Genomic DNA, 19,414 nt, shown 5'->3' with positions numbered 1-19,414 from the left:
TGTTAACAGATCCTTTATTCCTACTGTGCAACCTGCTTTTCCTCCTGAAAGCTATTTATTTAATGCTGCAAAGCATCAAATTTTGCTATTTTGTTATTGTAACAACAGCAAAAACAACTGAGAGGAAAGTGGGAGGAAGTGAGGAGCATACTTTCTGCTGATTGATTTGTGGCTACAATTTAGTTGGGCGTTGTTCAGAATAAAACCTCTGTAGTTGTACTGAAAAGAAAGGGCAGTGAGGGGCAGATGGGTAAGGCTGTGTCCCGTCCTGGAGGCAGTGAGCACAGATCCCTGTGCTGCTGGAGCAGCCCCTCCAGCACAGTCCTCCTGCTGGTGGGCACTGCTCCCTTGGTTGGGTTCCTGTCCCTGCCAGACGAGGAAAACAATAGCAGAAGTATCTCAGCAGTGGCCGGGCTGCACGCAGTGCTTTGTGACTGCGCTGTCCTCTGTCCCTGCTGCTGTTGTGTGGCAGTGAGAGCCATATTCACATTCACATGTGCTCACTGCCATAGGGACTAGAACAGCTGTCTCTTTTTCAGCTCGCTGTGAGCAGGCTGCCCGAAGCCACGAGAAGAGCCTGAAAGGAATGTTGTTGGTATTGATGTTTCCTATCTGCCAGTTAAAGCAGCAGTGTACGGCTGAGAGCAGATGACAGAGCAGCCCTGGAGCCGGGCACAGTGATGAGGTGGGGCTGCACACACACCAGGCTGCTCGTGCAGGAGGACGGGACCCCCAGCAGCCCAACTCCTGCTGCTGCAGGCGGTGTCTGTGGGCAAAGCTTCCTCCTTCACATCTCCTCGTACCCAGAAACAACTGGGTGGGAGAACTGATAAAGGTGCAGTGTAACATGCAAAATGTGCTGAGTGAGAAGCAAACCATCCACATGTGGCACCGGAAGAATACGGGGAGTAAGAACAACGTGGCAGCAGCTTTGAGCACTGTGCTGTGGTCGGTAGCACAGAACCAGCCCATAAAGGGTCCAATCGCTCCCAGACATTTGGATGTATGTACCTTTAAGCCTACAGATACGTGTGAGTACCGAGCACAGGGAAGGGCCGGCCCCTCTGCTCTGACCATGTGCACGAGCCATCCCAGCTCGCTCCGTTAGAGGTGCACTGGGATCCGTGGAAGAGATGGTGATGCTCAAAGGCATGCCCTCACTTGGAGTGTGGGGAGGGATGAGTAAGCTTTCATTTTCCTCGATATATTCTCATACATTACTCTCTATATTATGTATAATAACCACATTCACTGCTGAGCGTATGTGTGCATGTCTTGTACCCATCTGTGCAGTGATGCTAAGCAGTATTCTGGAGATTATTGCACCTTGGTGGCAGCCACGTCCAGAAATGCCTCCTGACCTGGTGCAGGTACACTGCAGCAGCTTGGGGATGGACTTAGTTTTCACCAGATGTTCACAGCTGCAGTACCACGGTGACCTTACTTCGTATGAGGTGTTAATAACTGTGTTTCTGTCCCTTCTTTTAAATTATACAGTCGATTCTACTTCTATTACAGCTTCAGCTTTATTGTAAGAGCCTATTTCTTGAACGCTGTGTATGAAATCAAGCATTGAGGTGGCCTTTCAGAAACAAGAATTACCCTTGGAGTTGCATCATGTTTAATAAATGCGCACAGCAGAGTAATCTTGTAAAAGCTGATTACCCCAATTATTAGCAATTAGAACTTATGAATTCAGTAATAAGCTGCAACTACATCCAATTTCTTGCAATTCCACGTGGAAAGCGTAGGGACACTTGGAGAAATCACGGTGTGAATTTTCTTCACAGTCACTGCGTAAAGCTGTGAAATCCGAGGTGAGCGCTTTAGGGTACGCGTCGTGAGCTCAGCAGCGAGACGCACACATCCGGCAGCTTCAACGTGCGTTGTTCTCACGAAGATCCTGCTTAAACGTACTCACAGAGCAGCAGCTCCCGGCGGCTGTGCGGAGGCCCCGGGCGGTGGCGGGGAGGGATGCTCGACGTGACGGGGTCTGAGCCGCCCCGACCCGCCCGCAGATTCCCGAAGCTTGGAGGTGAAAGCCGAGGGCGGTGAAGGCGGCGCGGACGGCCGCAGGTGCGCTCCGCACGTTGTTCGGTGCCGCGTCTACCGGAGCCCCGGGCCCGGCCCCAGCGACCTCACGCGATGGGGCTGCTCCTGCGGGGCAGGTGCTGCAGGGACGGCCCGCGGCTGGCGGGCAGAGCACGGGGAGCTTGCACGGAGCCAGCCGGTACCTGCGGGCGGGGCGGGACGCGCTCGGGCCCCGACGGCGCCGCGCGGAGGTGAGGCCGCGGGCTGCGGGCGAACCGGGGCGGCCCCTCCTCTTACACCTCCTCCTCCCCTTCCCCCTCCCCGTCCCGGCGCGGGGTTGCGGCGCTCGGAGGGCCGATCCGCGGGGCGGGACGCGGCGCTTCCGCCTCGGGGGAAGCGGCGATGGACGCGGGCGGAGGGGCGGCGGGGAGGAGGAGAGGCACGGCGCGGCCGCGCGGCAAGCCCCGGCCGCAGTCCTACCAGAGCCCCGGCGGGCTGCTCGTCACCGACTTCCCGGTGGAGGACAGGTGCGCCTTCACCCTCGCGCAGCCCGCGGCCGTCGTGGGCGCCGCGCCCCGCGGGGGTTCCCCGCGCCTCCCCGCCCGCGTGGGCTCCGCGCCGCGCCCCGAGCCGCCCCCGGGGCCGCCCGCCGGGCTCCTGGCGCTGCTCTCCAGCGCGTCCCTCGGCTTCGTCGCCAACGGCGCCTTCCCCGTGTCCGGCGCTCCTCCGCCCCCGGGGGCGCCCGGAGGGGCCGAGCGGCGGCCGGCGGGGTCCGACGGCGTCTCCCGGGCCATGTCCCCGGAGCGAGGCGTCCCCCCCCCGGGCCCGCTCGCCGAGCAGCCCGCCGTCACGCTGAGCACCCACAGCCCCGCCGCGCGCAAGGTGGGCACGCAGCAGATGATCCCCCGCGGCCTGGCGTCCGACAGCAAGGTGAGCCACAAGGGCGGCGGGCACGGCGCGGACGCCGGCCGCAGGATGCTGAAGGCACGCAGCATGGTGGAGAGCCCCGGCGTGCCGCTGGGCGCTGACGACGAAGCTGAGGGCGAAGCGGACAGCCCGGGCGTGCTGCGGCGCGGCCTGCGCTCCACCTCCTACCGCCGCGCCGTGGTGAGCGGCATCGACCTCGACGGCTCCGCCAACTTCAAGAAGAAAAACAGAATGTCTCAGCCCATCCTGAAGGCCGTGGTTGAAGATAAAGAGAAGTTTTCCAGCCTGGGGAGGACAAAGGTAATTGCGGCGCGCTGCGGTGCGTTGCTTCGGGTGCTGCGGGTTGCGTGCCGGCGCTGTTTATCACTTCCACTTTTTCTGTAAGTGCTCCTTTATATCCAGTTTCCTTTTTGCTACCGAAGCTCCTTTGCAGTCGCTGGGAAGTACCGCAAATGGCTTTAAGTGCTGCTTCCAGGGCGGTGTCGGGGATGCTCCGGGCAGCTCCCGCTGCGTGCTGGGCAGCCCCGGAGCTTCTGTGGCACTGGTGCTTCAGAACCTGCACCCGAAAAGCAATAAACAGGAAAAATGAGGCCTGCTGGTTTTGTTATGTTCTGACCGCTAGAATAAATAAACTGACAGGGAAATAAACTCCCACCCTGCTCGGAGACGCTGCTTTAAAAGCATTTGAGAAATGTGTGCCGGGCCGGGAGCTGCGGGGCGGGATGCTGTGACATCGCGCCGACTTCACTTGTTGCCAGTAGCACTCCTAAAGAAACTGAGTAACCTCACAGCACCGGCACAGCTGCTGTGCTTCACGGCTTTGTTTTGGTTCTCGAAATTTTTGTTTGTGAAACTCTTAATGTGGCTCTGACGGGAACCTCACGTCTCCCAGGGAAGCCCTGAGACAACGAGATGAGTTACGAGCTCACTGAGCTCCTCTGTTAATACACGCAGTGCTTTTGGAAGCATAAGGACAAATATATGTATATACACAGTATGTCAGAGTAGAAAAGTCCACAGCAGACCTTTGCTTTCTCTGATGAAACAGTTATATTCATGAACTGTCATGAACATGACAGAAGAGGTTTGTGGATTAGGTCCTGCAAGTTGGTGCTTAAGTACGAAGTTCTTGTTGCTGTTGGTTATTTTGCTTTCTTCTAACTTGTTTGTTTTTAACTTGTCTCTTTCCTATTCAAATGATTAGAAGAAAACGCTGAAAGGACAAGGGACATTTGATGGGGAAGGTAAGCCTTTTTCTGTTCGTTGTGAAGTGCTTCATCACAAGCCAAATGAACCTGTACATCGTTTTGTGCAGTTCCTTATCACTTGATTACCCACTAAGTACCTTGTTTGTCAGCACTATAACCTGCAGCCCGCTTGCTTTAAGGGATGCTTAAAGGACATGAAACATGATGTTAGAAATGCCTTTTTGTGTGAAGAATTTCTTCTCACCTTACAGTCCTGTTCCTCTTAAAGATGTAGTGCCTGGTGTGTGTGTCCCAGCCCCACAGACCTGCAGGGGTGCAGGTGAGGCTGCCGGGCCCTGAGCGCTGCCAGGTGGCAGACAGCTCCCATGGGTCAGCCGTGGGGTCGGCACTTGCAACCAATGCCTGGAGTACTATTCTGAAGCTTAATGCAGCTTTTCCCCCTTTTTCTTACAAGCAGAATGCTGTTTCTGCTGTGCTGAATCCTTTGGCTTTGTAAATCCTTGACTTTTTTTGCTGCCTGGGCTTCAAATTTCAGTGTCAGAGAAGATCTGCCCTCTCACATCACTCGTTAGTTCAGAGCTTTGTCGACTTTGCTGCTTTTCCCATTATTTAACACAAATAACCCATTGCCCGGCAGCAAGTCTGTGGATGTCACAGTGAAACTGCTCACACAACTGCTGCTGCTTCTCTTGGCCCTGCTTAATGCCCCCGGAGGACATCTCAGCTGCTGCATCACCTTCCCTTTCCTCTTGCTTCTGTCTTCAAAACCTTACTCTGTGTCCTGTTTGCATCTCTCTGTCTGTTTCTTATTTTCATCTTTTCATGCATTGTCTTTTAATTACTTTCCCTAGATCGTGCAGCTTCTCTCCGAGTACAGTCATTGTCAGACGTTTCCTGTCTTTAGAGTATACACATTACATAGACGCCTTCCGAGGATGGAGCACAGGAGGCTGAGCCCGGTGTGGGGCAGAGTGCCTCCCCGGGGTGGGAGGGGTGAGCTGGGGGCTGGGAGCTGGGAGCCCATCCCGGCCTCGGGGCTGCGTGCCCTTCCCGGCCGTCCCCCTGCTCGCCGTCCTGTGGTGCCCTGTCTCTGGACGTTACTCGAGTCCTAAAGGTCTCTGTCCTTTTCTGAGTACTTTTGGAAAAGCAACCAAGGATGCTGGGAAAGGGAAAGGGCGTGCTCCCCATTGCCCTTGTTACTGATGGGCAGTGCTGGGACAGATAAGAAGTGCTGTGCTTTAAAAGTCATAGGCTTTATTCAGGCAACCTTTGAAGTGTCTGTTTGGAGCGGTTCTGACTTGAGATTTCTGAAGCCTGGATCATTTCCTTCTCTTGGTGAAGTGGGAAGGTGGTGTTTAAAGCTGATAGGGTAAAAGTGGAAATGGATATCGGTTTTACAACAGCCTTTCTGACGGAAATAGCTGGACCCTTGGATTCGGGACTGCTCCACTGACAGCTTGTTCCATCCTCAAATTGCTGCCTAATTATGAAATGTCATACAGCAAACCAAGGAAGAAAAAATTGTTTTCTGTTTTTGTCTTGACAAAGGACACATCTGCTGTTTCATTCAGTCAGCGTGGATCCTTTTGGTAGCATTACAGTGATCCATTGTTACTGTACTGCACCATTGTCCATCCTCAGTAAGATGCAATCTTTGTCTTCTGGAGTTTGTGAACAGCACATTGACACTTTCATTCCTTTCATTGTTAAAGCGTTCTTAATTTTTTATGAAAAGAAATAAAATAACTTTATATCAATTAATGGTATGTTGTTATTGTTTCATAGAAAATGCTGTATTGTATCAGAACTATAAAGAAAAAGCTCTGGACATAGATTCTGATGAAGAGTCGGAGCCCCGCGAGCAGAAATCAGATGAGAAGATTGTTTTTCCCTGTAAGCCCCTGAGGTCAACATGGAGTCAGCTATCAGTGGTGAGTATTTAATCACTGCACAGCCACACAAAGGCCGTCTGAGTCGCTCAGAATGCACTGAAGCAAATCTTGTGCTTGCTCCTGGCTTTTCAGCTGAGCTTTAGCATCATCCTTCTTTTCCCCTTCCACAGTATAAAGTTTCTGTGGGTGCCCCTGTCTACAAATCTGTAACTGCTTTAACTGTTACTAATCCAGGTCGTGAGTTTAGATGTTATTTGGCTTCAGAAAGCACCAGTGATGCTCTGTCCGTCGGTTTCAGGAGGCTGAGGCTCACAGTGCTGCCAGAATGGTTTCCCGTGGTGCCCCCTCCCTTTGTCATTCGCTGGCACAAGTGTCTGTAGGCACACACGGGTGGAGGATCTGATTTGAAATGACCAAGAAACAAGTCTCCGTTCAGTTTAAAATGAAATTAAACAGAGCTTAGAAATGCAGAGGACTTTGAGTTTCACAATCTTACACTTTAAGATGCGTTTCTTTTTGAATGTATGCTGGACAAAAGAAATCAAGCATTCCTCTTCTCTTGGTGTATTTAGTGTGAGATCTTTTGCTTTTGCTTACTCCAGAGGTGGCTCAGCCCTGCGTGCCCGTGCTGTTGGCAGTGCAGGTCCTTAGGAAAGCTGTGACTGTGGGTGGGGATGTTCAGAGCTGGGCACTGTCTGGTGGCCTGGGTTGAGATTGGGCTCCTAATGGTGTACCATGGCATGAAGCAAACCTTAAGTTGCTTTTAGTTCCTTCTTTTTCCTTTTTATTTTTTTTTTATTTTTCTAAAATAAACTTTGTTTTTCATTTCATGAGAAGAACTTGGAGGTCCTGATCAGTTATTGGTCTTTGTTTCACGTTGCCAGCATCCCTGTGGGCAAGCTGAGAGGCCAGGGATGCCTATGGCTGTCCCAGCGAGTGTCATTCTGAGGCCAAGCAGTGAACACAGAGCCAATGTTTCTGTTGTTACTTTCACCTTTTGATTTTTCCGTGACTTCAGGGGTTTATCCATAAAATTAAGTGTCGTTTTTGTTTTATTTTTCTAACTTGTAAAATCTCATCTCTGTATTTGCCACAGGGAAGGGTTATTATCATACCACACAGCGACAGAGAGCATTTGACAGTTGGGACGGCTAGCTGTGCTTACCCTAATAGTTATTAATGCTGAGTCAGATCTGCTCAGTCTGCTCAGGAGAACTGCCTTGCAGGTGTGGGCGACCTTGTGGTTCAGGGTGTTGAAAAATGAAACGTCTCTCCAAGTGGTTAGTTATAAAGAAGCCAAGGCAATGTGGTTTTGCAAAGATCTGCTTTGCATTTTCTTTCAACAAATTGAGTGCTTAAAATGTAGTTCATTTTGCTTAATACTGCAGAAACACTGTTCCTAATGAGGACAAATTTGTTTTCTTTTGCCTCCTAGGCAAACTAGCAGTTAAGTAACAGTTAACTAACAGCTGAGGTATGTCAGAAGGGATGATACTCAGTAATAATGATTGCAAAAATGCTGATTTGTCTTGAGACCAAAGTAGAATTGTCTGGGTAAGAACCAGTGGTGTGTTGTGCTTACAGTTACATAAACCCAACTCGTTCTTCACCATTTCCAACACGGCAGACTTGTTTGGTGTCTGGACTTGATTTACATGGCTTGAAGTGGGAAGTACATGGGAAGAGGTGATCTGTGAAAATCATCTGTGGGAACTGTGAATCTCACAACGTCCCCGTTTGCAACTCTGGAAAAAGTTTATGTTGTCATTTTGTGTTAAAAAGAGTAAGTGTGAAGGAAGTCAGCTGGGAAGTGCTGAGGTATTGTGTTTCAGCATGCATTGGGAAGGGCAGAGTGCAGTAGGTGTCCGGTGCTTGTTAGCAGTGAGTGTGCTAGGAGATGGGGAAGGACCACAGAACAAATCTGTTGTCTCTGCAAGACGTGGGGGCCTGACAGCTGATGTAGTCCCGGCTTTCTGCTTTTGGAGGGTGAAATCTTAGTGTATTGAATTGTTAAAGACTTTAGACTGTGATAAAAAAAGTGCTGCTATCCTCTTGCGTCATCTACACGCAGTTGGAAGTAAGAGGGACTTTTCAAAGAGCTTCTGAAGCCCCTGAAGTGGGATGATATTTAAATGCAGCTCCTTCCAAACGTTGCTCCTCTGAGCCACCATCACCATGGCCTTCCCACTGCTGCCTCTTCCCTCTGGCATTGAGCAGCAGCTGCCTGGATCAGGACTGATCTCTGTGTTAGTTCCTTTCAGAATCAGAAGGGTTGTATTCCTTTTGGTCCATGGTGTAGCCACCATTTCTCAAGGAAATATTTGGTGTGAGTTCTTTTTCTCCCTGTGTAGATATTTCTTTAGGGGAGCTTCCTGTAGCTAAGTGCAGAGTTAACCCCTCTCTCTCCTCCATTCCTCCTGCTGCTGTCTGGTGAGGTCAGTCACAGCTGAGCTGTGGGCAGGATGCTGCACAGTACTGGGGGGGCACAGCAAGTGGTGGCAGTAGTGCTGTCCCTCGTAGCTTTCTTGTTATCTTCTTAGCCTCCATTGAGCCTTGTGGATGGCATTGCATCACAAACATGTTTTTTAGAGTCTTCAAGCTAAAATGTTTTGGGCACCACACAAATAGGAATGGTATTTTTTTCACAGAGCACGCCAAAATTGGTCTCTGTCTTTGCAGCTCTTTCTTTTTGGAAGCTTTGCCACTGATTAATTAGGAGCTCGAGTCGTTTGCTTCTACAGCTGATTTGTGTGTGCTCTTTGGTACATGCAGACCCATGCTTGTGTTTTGTGATTGTTGTTTTGGCAGCCTACGTTTTTGGAACGTGAGGTTAGCAGTTGCTGCATTGTCCTCGCTGGAAATTTACAGTTGCTCCATTAACAGGAAGCATTGTAATCTCTTGAATATCTTCACAGGTATTTCCTGTGTCAGCATATTTTTAGAAAAGCCCTCCATAACATCCAAAAAATGCTCATTTTATATCCTGGTGAGCACTTCTAAGCTTTCCTGCAGTTGATAGAGAGGTGCTTCAGTCAGCTATAGCTGGTTCTTACCTGGTGCTCGAAGCGTGTGCTTGTGGTGATGTATTCAGAAGAGCAGTTACTCAGATATGCTGGAGTATTTCTATTTTCTTTGTAACTTTTCTTCTGAATGCGTTTCAGGCCAGCACAGAGAAGGCACCTTGTGGCATTAGGTGTCCCAGCTGACACATGCACTTGAGAGAGAGAGGAATTCTCATGGCTCAGTGTGTGTATGGAACCCAGGGGCAGTGGTTCAGCAGTGGGCACTTCTGCTGGAGTCCTTCTGTGGGAGTGCTGTGGTGGCTTTTAATTACTTCTTTTTATTCTTTGGAGAAATCAGATGTTATACATTGTCTTTTATACACTTGTTTCTGATGGTTCATTGTTGTCTTTCTCAAGTAGAGTTGAATACATATGAGTTGTTAGTGCAGTACTTAACTGTCATTTCTTAGTGCCGTGCTCTAATAGTTCTGCATATTTGAGTTTTGTTTTCTTTTTTACAGAGTGCATTAATGAATTAATTGTTGGGGTTCTTTTTTTTTTTTTTTTAAGGTGAAAAAGAATGGATTATCAGAAACGATCAGCCAGGAAGAAAGAAAGAGACAAGAGGTACTCTTCTAAAGAAACATACTATTTTATGTTGATAACTTAGGGCTGCACTGTGGGTCTGTTTTAAGGCTCTGTGTTGGTCCCTAAGGAGAGGAGCCCAGCACCCTGCTCCCTCCCCAAAAGGATCTGTGATGCATCTGGAGTGCTCCCTGCAGTGGGGCACTGATGTGTAACATTAACCCCGTGTTCAGAGGTGGGAGGTGGCACACGAAGGGACACTTCTTGCAGCGCCCTTCAGTTGTAACTCGCCTCGTGAGCTCTGTGCCCCTGGTGTTCCTAATGGGTTTCCTTTTGCACTGAGATGAGCTGGGAGCATCCATGCTGTCAGCAGTACAGGAAGCAGCAGCAATCACTGATGCAGTTATCTTTTCTCTCTGTCCCTTTCTGTCTCTGTCCCTCCGTTTCTCTCCTTTTTTGCTCCTTTTTTTCTCTTTATCTGCTTTCCCCTCTCTCCTTACTTACAGGGGCTATGTCAGAAAGAATGAGAGGTGTTGAAAAGAATAGCCTGACCTAGCCAGCTATTATATCCCTGCAGTTCTTGAGGTATGTCCTTCCACAGAAAAAAAAAAAAAAAAAAGTGATGTTCTATCTTTTGGTTTGTTTTGGGGTGGGTTTTTTGTTTTGTTTTTGGAGTAGCAGCGCTGCATAATTACCTGCCATGGTAATTTGCTCCTAAATCATCATTTTGCTTCAGGACATACCTCGGTGAGCACAGCTGGGTGAGATCTGAGTGGGGCTCCGTGCTGCTCTCAGGTGTGTGCAGCAAGCCTCAAACCCTGATGCAGCAGCGACCAACATCTGTGGTGTTCACATATGAATACAGAAGTCTTCTATGGCATGTGCACAATGTAGACCATGGAGGTTTGGTTTTTGTTTTCCATAATTCTGCATTTCCTTGGCTATCTTCTTTTGCTTTTTTGGGCTAAGACTGCGAGCAGTTGAGATTGTGTGTTCTGCTCTTCTGTCCCCTTCTGCTCAGAAGCTCTGAGTTATGGGGCCTCTATTTCAGACCTCGTGTCCTTCAGGAGCCTGTGGTCTGTATCTCCTGGAGCCGTGTTTGCTTCCCCTCAAAGACAACGAGATCTTTGGATGTCTTTTAAATAAAAAGTCTAAGACATAAGCAAAATAGTTTCAGCTTGAGGGTTTTTATTGGAATATTGGAGACCTATCTTTTCAGAGCAAAACTAAGGAGTATTCTTATGATGTAGTGGTAATGTCATGTTATTTCTTTAAAATTGCCTTTTATCCATTAGTTTATTATATCTTCAAATCACTTCTTAGAGTCTGGTTACATTATTTTTGCCATCATAGTACACTGTCACTGCAAAAAATGTCATTTATTTTGTTGTTTGGGAGAGTGAAAATTGGAAATGTAATGGTAGGCAAAGGCCCCAGTGCCCTTCTTAGGCTCCTTTCTGCCCATGGTCAGCCCTGGGAGCTGGCAGATCTGCTGCCAGGGTGGGTGTATGTCTGTGTTCTCCCAGCTGCTGAGATGAGTGCTCTTGGTGGGCAACTTCACATGATTGTAAGCATTGCCTTTGCATGTATTCTTGCACAGTAGTGTTTGCTCTCATGAATCACGTAGGGTGCTGCAGCTGTTGCCTCTCTGCTGCTGCATCTCTGCCTGCATCCCAGCAGCCATTGAAGTAGGCAGGAGGACAGCATGATGCTGCTGAGCAGTGTTGGCTGGGCTCCCTTGCTTGTGTGGGCACTGTAGGTTTTCTGTGAAGCTGACAAATCTTAAAGGCTTGAGCCCAACCTGGTAAACCTTCAGGGCTTGAGGTAAAACAGCTGCTTTTTTTTTGAAGAAGACTTTTTTAGAAGGATAGGAAGCATTTTGAAGCTGCAGTGTGGGAACACTGAATCTCAGGTTATCCAAGAGCAATTGAATTTGATCCAAAGCTTACCATAGTGACACCAGCAGAATTCTCTAGACTTAAACTCACACAAACTCTTTAAGAGAATGTCCCCAGTGGGATTTTTTAGTTTTGTTCTTTCCCAGTGCTGTGTGTCTCAGCTGGAGGCTGGGATTGTTCAGCAGGGCTGCCTTCAGCATGCCTGCAGTCTGTTTTGGTTCTATATCTGATTGTGGAAGAGCAGATCCTCTGTAGAGCGCATGCACCAGACCACTTAAGTGAACACCTACTGTGGGCTGTCACTCATAGACTCTTCCTCTTTCTCTCTTTCTCTCTCTCTTTCTGTTCATGGAGCCATGGTCATCATCCTTTCTAAATACTCAGGTCTGCAGTATTGCATTTAAAATTGGGATCTCTCCTGTCATTTAAGGATGCTTGGAGAAGTTAATTGCAAGCAATTAATGAAGTGATACGTGAAAGTATGAGCAGCAGTTATATTGAGAACAGAATTGTGTTAGCTCTGCTGATAGTATTATCCTGTGTTAGCTGTGCATGGGGAGTTGCACTGGTGACCAGTGCAATTTGGTGAAGCTTGTGACAGAAGTGTCCTCGAAAATTTTTCCATTATTTTTCTACACTGCATGTGTTTAAAAACTGTACTTGACAGCCAATAAAGCCTAGAGAGGTAAGAGATGTCTAAAAGCTGGATCAGTTTCCCTATCAGAGATGAACATGTCCTGTGGAACGAGGATTTCAAAGTCCAGGAGTCCACTGGAGGTTTGCTGTGGGTGGCAGCCAGAAGGGGAGGTTCTGTGCCTGTCCCTGGGGCAGTAGGATTGGCAGCACAGAGCTGTGAGAGGCAATGGGCACTGGAGGCCACTGCCTGAGGTCTGGATGCTGATGGCAGAGGAAGCAGGCTGCCATGCTCCTGCCTGCCCAGCCCTGGGCTTGGCCCTGCTGCAGGCATCCCAGCTCCTAACTGGGTGTTTTAAAAGTGGCCAAGGCATCAGTGTTGGTACATGTCTAAACCCTGAATTTTGTGGATGGTTTTGCTTTCTGCAGATTCTTGGTTAATCAGAGTTGTTAGCCAAGAATGCTTCTAATCAAGTAACTTATCAGTTTCTCTTGAAAGAAGGCAGCAGCTGAGTCTGGCTGGTGAACAGCTGTGTTACTGATTTTAAGTTTCCAGTCAGAACACAGAAAGGGGCATGTGTTTTTAAATCAAAAACAAACAAACAGACAGAAAAACCTCTTCTAAGTATGAACAGAGAGTGATCACCGTTGGTGTTAAGTTTCTGCCTTCAAACACCATTTGCAGTTGTATTTAAAAGTCTTAATACAGCTTTTTGTCCCAGTGTGAAATCATTATTTCCAAGGGTAAATGATACAGATCTCATGGAAATGAAAATTTGTGTTGCTGTTCTTAGCTTGCGTCCAATTCCTTCTCTTTGCATCCCTCCACAAAAAAAAAAAGGGACCCAGCCTGATCAGTAGTAACCCTTCTCTTTTGCCCCTCCACTTTGCAGGCCATATTTGAAGTGATATCTTCTGAGCATTCTTACTTGCTGAGCTTGGAGATTCTGATCCGGATGTTTAAGAACTCCCGAGAGCTGAGCCTCACGATGACCAAAACAGAGAGCCACCACCTATTCTCCAATATTACAGATGTTTATGAAGCAAGTAAAAAGTAAGTGTGCAAATGTAACTATTTTTTAATTGTACCTGGGGGTGACTGCCTATAGTCAAAATGTCTTTCAAGCAAGGAATGAAATGTAGTATACGAAATAGTGTCTTCACTGTTACCACAAAATGGAGCAACAGCCAGAAGGGTGAAGCTTGTGCAGGAAGTTTAGGCCTAAGGTGTAAGAATGTGCAGTCAAATGTTGCATTTGTTGTAAAATAGTGATTGAATTGCACGGGCTTTGGTTCTGTCTGCACCAGAGTGTATGTACTCTGCAGTGCTGAAGGTTTGCCTGAGCATAATGCAAAAGCTGAGGTGTTGATTTTACCAACTGCAGGTTCTGTTTTTGTGATACAACCAAAGCTCTGTTTATTTGGATTGTATTTTCCTGCTATGCCTGGCAGGCAGTTCCTTGGGTAGCAGAGCTGTGATCAGTACTGCTCACGACACGTGGCAGTATTCTCAGGCTGTGCCTTACCTCCACCTCTTCTGAGAGGCAGCTTGCTCTTGTTTGGAAAAATCAAATCATTTCTTGCTGAAATTCCTCTATTTTTAAAGTTTTTGCTCCTGTGTTTGAGCTCATGTTTTGTGGAATAGAGGTATTAATTTATCTAAAACACAGAAGAGGCATAAATAATGTGTTGTATTTCAGTAGGAGTAAGCATCATTCTGAGCAGCTCCTGGCTGAATCTTGGTACACTGAGCAGTCATGTTTAGTTTTGCAGTCTATCACATTAAACTTACGTAGCCCCAATTAAACTGTTAAAAGTTGGGCAAGAGTTCAATACTTGTCCTTAGGAGCTGCCTCTTTCCAGTGTTGTCCTAAATGAGTTGAATGTGTGTTTACTTTCTGCTTGGTACTCAATGTGCAGCACGCTGTGCAGCTCTGCAATCCTCTATGTAAACAGCACAGGCACTGCCTGGCTGGGAGCAGCACTGCACATCCAGAGCACCTGGCAGCAGAGGCTCCTCTCAGATCCTTCTCCTTTCTTTTGGTCCCTTTTCTTTTTGTCCCTTTGCTTCCTTCTTGTAGAAGTGGTGTTTTTCTGAATTCTTTTTCACCCAGCCTTTGTTTCCCTTTGTAGAACTTCTCAAGTTTCATGGTCTAAGCCCTGGTGGCATCCTTTCTTGGCTCCCATTTCTCTGAAGCCACACAGAGTGGGGATTTTTAAATCGGTTGTGTAGAAATTTGAATTCATGTCTTCTGAAGTTTGTGCAGTAATAGGATTTTATTCCATGGAGCATATATTGTGGAGGGTCTCAGGTGTTGTGCCAGGTGAATACCTAAGGCAAGAGCTGTGTCATAGGCATACATTTGAACTTAACTGAGTTATGTTCCAGCATCTCCCTGTTGCTTTTTGCTCATCTCCTTTCCCTGCACTCGAGGTCTTTAGATAGAAGCTGGCTGTTCTTGGAATCCACTGCAGGGAGGAGAGTTGTCTGGCAGCACTGTGGTCAGAGGTGCAGGTTATCCAAGCCCTTATTTTCTAGGAATAGTGCTTTTAAAAGGCTTCTGCTTGTCTGAAATGTGACTATAAAAGCAGAATACCACGAGCTGATTTTTTGCTAGACTTTGCAGAAACGACATCTGTTAGTGGGTAACTGCTATCTTTTGTAGGAAGCTTAATAGAAATCAAAGGTGAATGACCCTGGAGGCTTGGCTGCTGCTTGGGCTGGTTCTGTAAGGAGCAGCTGAACACGGCAGTCCAGCTAAGCTTTGATTGTTTTTCCTGTTCTCAGTGTTTGAGTCTTCAAAACCATTACATCAATCCGCTTCTGAATTTCTCAGTTAAAATGTTTGAAGTGAGGTGGGGATAGCAGTATATTTAGGGGAATTTTTTAAAACCCTTCTGGCTAATGGTCCTCGAAGTGGGTGGGGAAAACAAAAAGAATGGAAAACCCCACACTGCCTTAAAATTGTATTTTTATTCTTTTTGGTCTGGAAAGTGTAATGGCTTAAGAACTTGATTTAGTACTACTTGGAGTAAAGTCAGAATTCATAACCTCTCTTTAAACTTAAACGAAAGCATATTTTGTTTCCCGAGTTATGCAATGCTGTTAAACTGTAACACAATGTGCTCGCTTTCTGCAGCCTCATTTGTGTAAATAATGCAAACAAGCATTAAAAAACCTCTCTGTCAGTACACCAACTGCCACTCTCCATTTCCAAGGTCTTCCACGGGCACAAAACCCATTCTTTTGTTATAAAAATGTTTTATGATCAGGCATCTGTGCCACTGGCTGTGCTCTGTTTTAGGCTGTCTTTAGTTTTCTCAAAAAGACAAAGTAAATGTGAGTGTATGGGTGCTGTTATCAGTGCTTTGGCTCACTCAGACAGAAGTTTGGAGAGGTTAAAAGTGATGGAAGTGGTATCTTCAGTCAGAATTGCTTGGCAGTTGGAACGTGCTTCGTGGGAGCTCTCCAGGATGCCTGGATTGGCCCCTGTGTGTGATGGGGCTGTTGTGACTGAACAACACTGCCTTTGTTGGAACATGAATGCAGACAGGAAAGATGGATTCTGCTCTTGGGAGGTCACTGATGTGCTCCTAACAAAAAAGAGTTGGTCTGAGCTATACATGCGGCATACTTGGTGAAATGAACACTTACATCTTGTATGTGGCTTCAGAAGGCCTAACTCCCGAGTGGGGTATTTGCTGTGTATGTAATGTGATTGCTCCGAGCTGGTAGGGCACAAAATCACACGAGTTGCATCCAGGGCCAGTGAGAGCTGTTATGCTGAGATGTAACCTGATGGGCGTGCCATGGCTCAGCTTATTTGGAAATAAAAGCTTCTGTAACTTGAGAATGCTACACAATCAATCTTAGCAGGCAGAAATCCCTCCAGCCTTAATACATGGTGCAGGGAGGTCAGGGTCCCAGGAAGGGGCTCCTGGGAAAGAAGAGCTACTGGGAATGATGAGGGAAACATCTCTAGTAACGGTTGCTCTGAAGGTCAAACCCATACCTCTAGAGCAGGTGGAGAGCTTTGGTGTGTTTCTTCCTCTGCCATTAGGGCAGCAAAAGGCTTACAAGCATCCGAAGGTTCTGCGTGTTGGCTTCAGTAGAGAAGGCTGTGTGGGTTGTGAGATAGCTCAACATCTTATCTGGGTACCTGAATTAAGTTCTAATGGGAGAATATATCCTCGGATCCTGGTAAACTTTTTGTAATCGCTTTTCTATAAATCAGATCGACGCTTCATCTTTTTCCAGGATCATAACACCCTCCCCCAGGATTTGGGTGCTGATGGTGAGTACTGTGCAGGCACTGACCCACAGCAGCTGCTGCTGCTCACCAGGCTCTGGGAGGCTCTGTTCTGAAAGCATGGAGCACTGCTGAGTTTATTGTTTGTGATTTCTGCCTTTTTTTTTCCCTTTTTTGATTTTTATTCTATGGTTTACTGCTGATGGGACCACTTTTGATTGTCAGGAAACTGCAGGGACCCCAGAGAGCACAAATAGCACTTTTTTTTCTCTAAATTTTAGGTGCTGACAGAACACATTCAGGCGTTTGTGTCACACTGATGACTTGGGGCAGTGAGTTTGTGTTGTTGTTTCATCAGCTTTCCTCCTTCGTGGCTTCTTTGCACATCAGCACTAATTGTTGAACTCTTCAGCTCTGATGTTTGAGGGATTATTTGTTTGGAGAGTTCTTTCAGCAGCTGAGAAAACTCAGTGGGCCAACCTGACCGTGTGTCTCTGCAGATGACTTGCAGCACTGGAAGACAGTAATTAGAGAAGTAATACCCAGCTGGTACGCAGATTCCTGAGCTGGTGACTCGTGTTGGAGAAGTTAGCTTCCTCATTTGAGGTGAGATTAGAGGTAGGACTTCACAGTTCAGGAAATGGCATTTCTGACTGGAATCATATTTCCTTTACTTTAGCTGATGATGAACAGAATTTGAGGGAGAACACTTTTTTAGGTGGTTAGAAATGTTTGTGCGCACACAAACGCTCACATACATGTATGTGTATATACATCCTTTTTTTTTCCAGCTGTGGATCTCAGCCTAATAATCATTATTTCTTTACCTCTCTGTTAATGATTGTTTTTAACATAAACACTGCAGCTGCTTTTCATTAAAAAAAAAAAAAAACCAAAATGCCCAAACCCCAAATGTTCCCTCTGCGGCTAAGTTTAGGATCATTTTGGCATCAAACAAAAATACCTTATTGAAATGAAATACTGCTTGGAGCTGGGATTTAAAGCATGCTCCAGGTGATGGCTGTGTGACTGCTCAGCCAGGGGAGTCCTCCAGCCATGGCTGTGCTTCAGGACCCACGTGGTCAGTGGGGGGGTTGGGTTGGGTTTGGTTTGTTGGGGGGGGGGATATGTTTGCCACAGCAGCTGGCATCACCAGAGCTACGCCACAGAGCTCCCATCTGCTGTCATATTCATTTGTGCTGAGACCCATCGCTGCATTGTATGGATGTGCTCTCAGTTTCACTAAGTACTGCCAGCAGCAGCATTCCGAGTTGAATTCCTGCAATCTCTGGCTCTTCTTCTGCAGCCTGAGCTGTGCAGGCAGTTCTGTATGTGAGTGTTTGTGTCTAAGGACAGTTGCTGTGCAGAGCAGTGGTGCTCGCCGTTGAGCGCCCTGCAGCTGGAGCTGCTTGCCAGGAGGGGCTGTGTGGCTGCTCCAGTGGTGTCATTCAGCTGAAGCTCTGAGCTGTAAGGATCCTCTGCCTTGGTGCTGGGCCCTGTAGGGTTTGTTCTGGTTTCTGCACCGCTTTTCAGCTTTACTGTTACTGCAGGAAGCGTAAAAGTGGAAAACTGGATTCGTCTGCATACTTTCGGTACTAAATATGTTCAGCAGTTGTTCAGACTTGTCTCTGTTTCTGATGGTGAGGCTGCACGGAGGGCAGCAGGGCAGTCCCAGTGGGACTGAGCAGAGGCTGCTGGCAAGGGCAGTGAGTGCTGCCAGCTCCCCTGTGTGCCGGGGGAGCACGTGGCTTCGGGATGCTCCGTGGTGTTCGTTGCCTGGAAATGGTTGTGTTTAGCACTCTTGTCAGAGCAGGAGGATGTATGTGTGTTCCCTTGGCTCCTCTCGTGTATCATTGGGTCAGTGTGCTATTTTAAAATAGGATTTTAAAGCTGTACAGTCTTCAGAGGTCTGAATCCCTGAGATGGAAGCTGTCCTAGCAGGTGGGTAACATCACCAATGTGGGACTGTGGCAGCAGGGCAGGCCTTCCCCTGCTGCACTGCTCGCTGGCCCCAGCTCCTCTGTGCTCCCAGCCCTTAGCTCGCTGTGCTCTCTCGTTTGGGCATGTAGTTGGGGTGTTAGATGGGAACAGCTTCACTGCTGTGGGCAGTAAGCTTAGAAATCACAGTCACAGAACTGTAGGGGTTGGATGGGACCTCCAGAGATCATTGAGTCGAACCCCTCTGCAAAGGGTATACTCCCTATAGTACGCTGCACGGGTGCAGAGAAGGAGATTTCACAAACTCCCTGTGCAGCCTGTTCCAGTGCTCTGTCACCCTCACTTCTTGCACATGTTGGTGTGGAATTTCCTATGCTCCAGTTTATGGCCATTTCCCTTGTCCTGTCCCCACAGACCACTGAAAGAAGGTTGGCCGTATCCCTTTGTCTGCCACACTTAAGATATTTATAAACGTTCATAAGATGTATTAATTCTTCTTTTGTGACATCCATGACATCATTGTGTTTGGCAGCATTCAGGCTCAGGGCAGCACAGAGCACACTGCTGCCTCTGAGGGGCACAGATACACGGCCACATCCAGCATGGGAAGGGTTTGTGACATGAAGACTGTTCATTTCCATGTACAGAGTGGGTTTGATGGTGGGGGATGCTTCTTGCTCCAGTATAATGGCTTTGATATGGTTTTCTAACTCTTTTATGGCCTGCCTGGTTTAGAAGCTTGTGGCCAGTGACCATTCTAATCCAGCACAGCCTAATTGTGACATAGCCAGGCAGTAAGATAGTACTTGGATTTTACAAATACTATTCTCTTATTATCTGTATTTAGGGGTTAAGGGAGTGCAAATGCTGAAAAGAAAGACTGAACAAAATAATTGATGTTATCCCCTGTATTTCACTGAGAAAGCTGTGTGTATCAGGTAGAGATGAAAGCTGTGCCAGTTAAGAGGGAAATTTAGCTTAAGAAGACAGCCTGAGTGAGTCCTGGGGTGTTGTTCCATGTGACGATGGACAGGATACTAACAGTCTGCT

At 47.7% G+C, this 19,414-nt stretch overlaps 1 protein-coding gene across 1 annotated transcript in view; it reads left to right on the top strand.

The window, feature by feature from the left end:
• The first annotated feature begins 2,400 nt into the window (after positions 1 to 2,400).
• ARHGEF26 (Rho guanine nucleotide exchange factor 26) overlaps positions 2,401 to 19,414 on the top strand; it is a 31,200-nt gene continuing 14,186 nt past the window's right edge. Inside the window, exons 1-5 of the mRNA XM_065748265.1 lie at positions 2,401 to 3,258; positions 4,163 to 4,202; positions 5,952 to 6,097; positions 9,631 to 9,687; positions 13,070 to 13,230. Of these exons, the coding sequence (XP_065604337.1) occupies positions 2,434 to 3,258; positions 4,163 to 4,202; positions 5,952 to 6,097; positions 9,631 to 9,687; positions 13,070 to 13,230 (1,229 nt within the window). The 5' untranslated portion in view covers positions 2,401 to 2,433. The remainder of the gene's footprint in view (positions 3,259 to 4,162; positions 4,203 to 5,951; positions 6,098 to 9,630; positions 9,688 to 13,069; positions 13,231 to 19,414) is intronic.

This window comes from Cyrtonyx montezumae, unplaced genomic scaffold (genome assembly GCF_038088225.1).
Source record: "Cyrtonyx montezumae isolate F1298 unplaced genomic scaffold, pur_monq_1.0 scaffold_5, whole genome shotgun sequence".
NCBI classification, from domain to species: Eukaryota; Metazoa; Chordata; class Aves; order Galliformes; family Odontophoridae; genus Cyrtonyx; species Cyrtonyx montezumae.
Note: the sequence above shows the minus strand (reverse complement) of the source record. Positions and strands in the feature narration are given on the sequence as shown.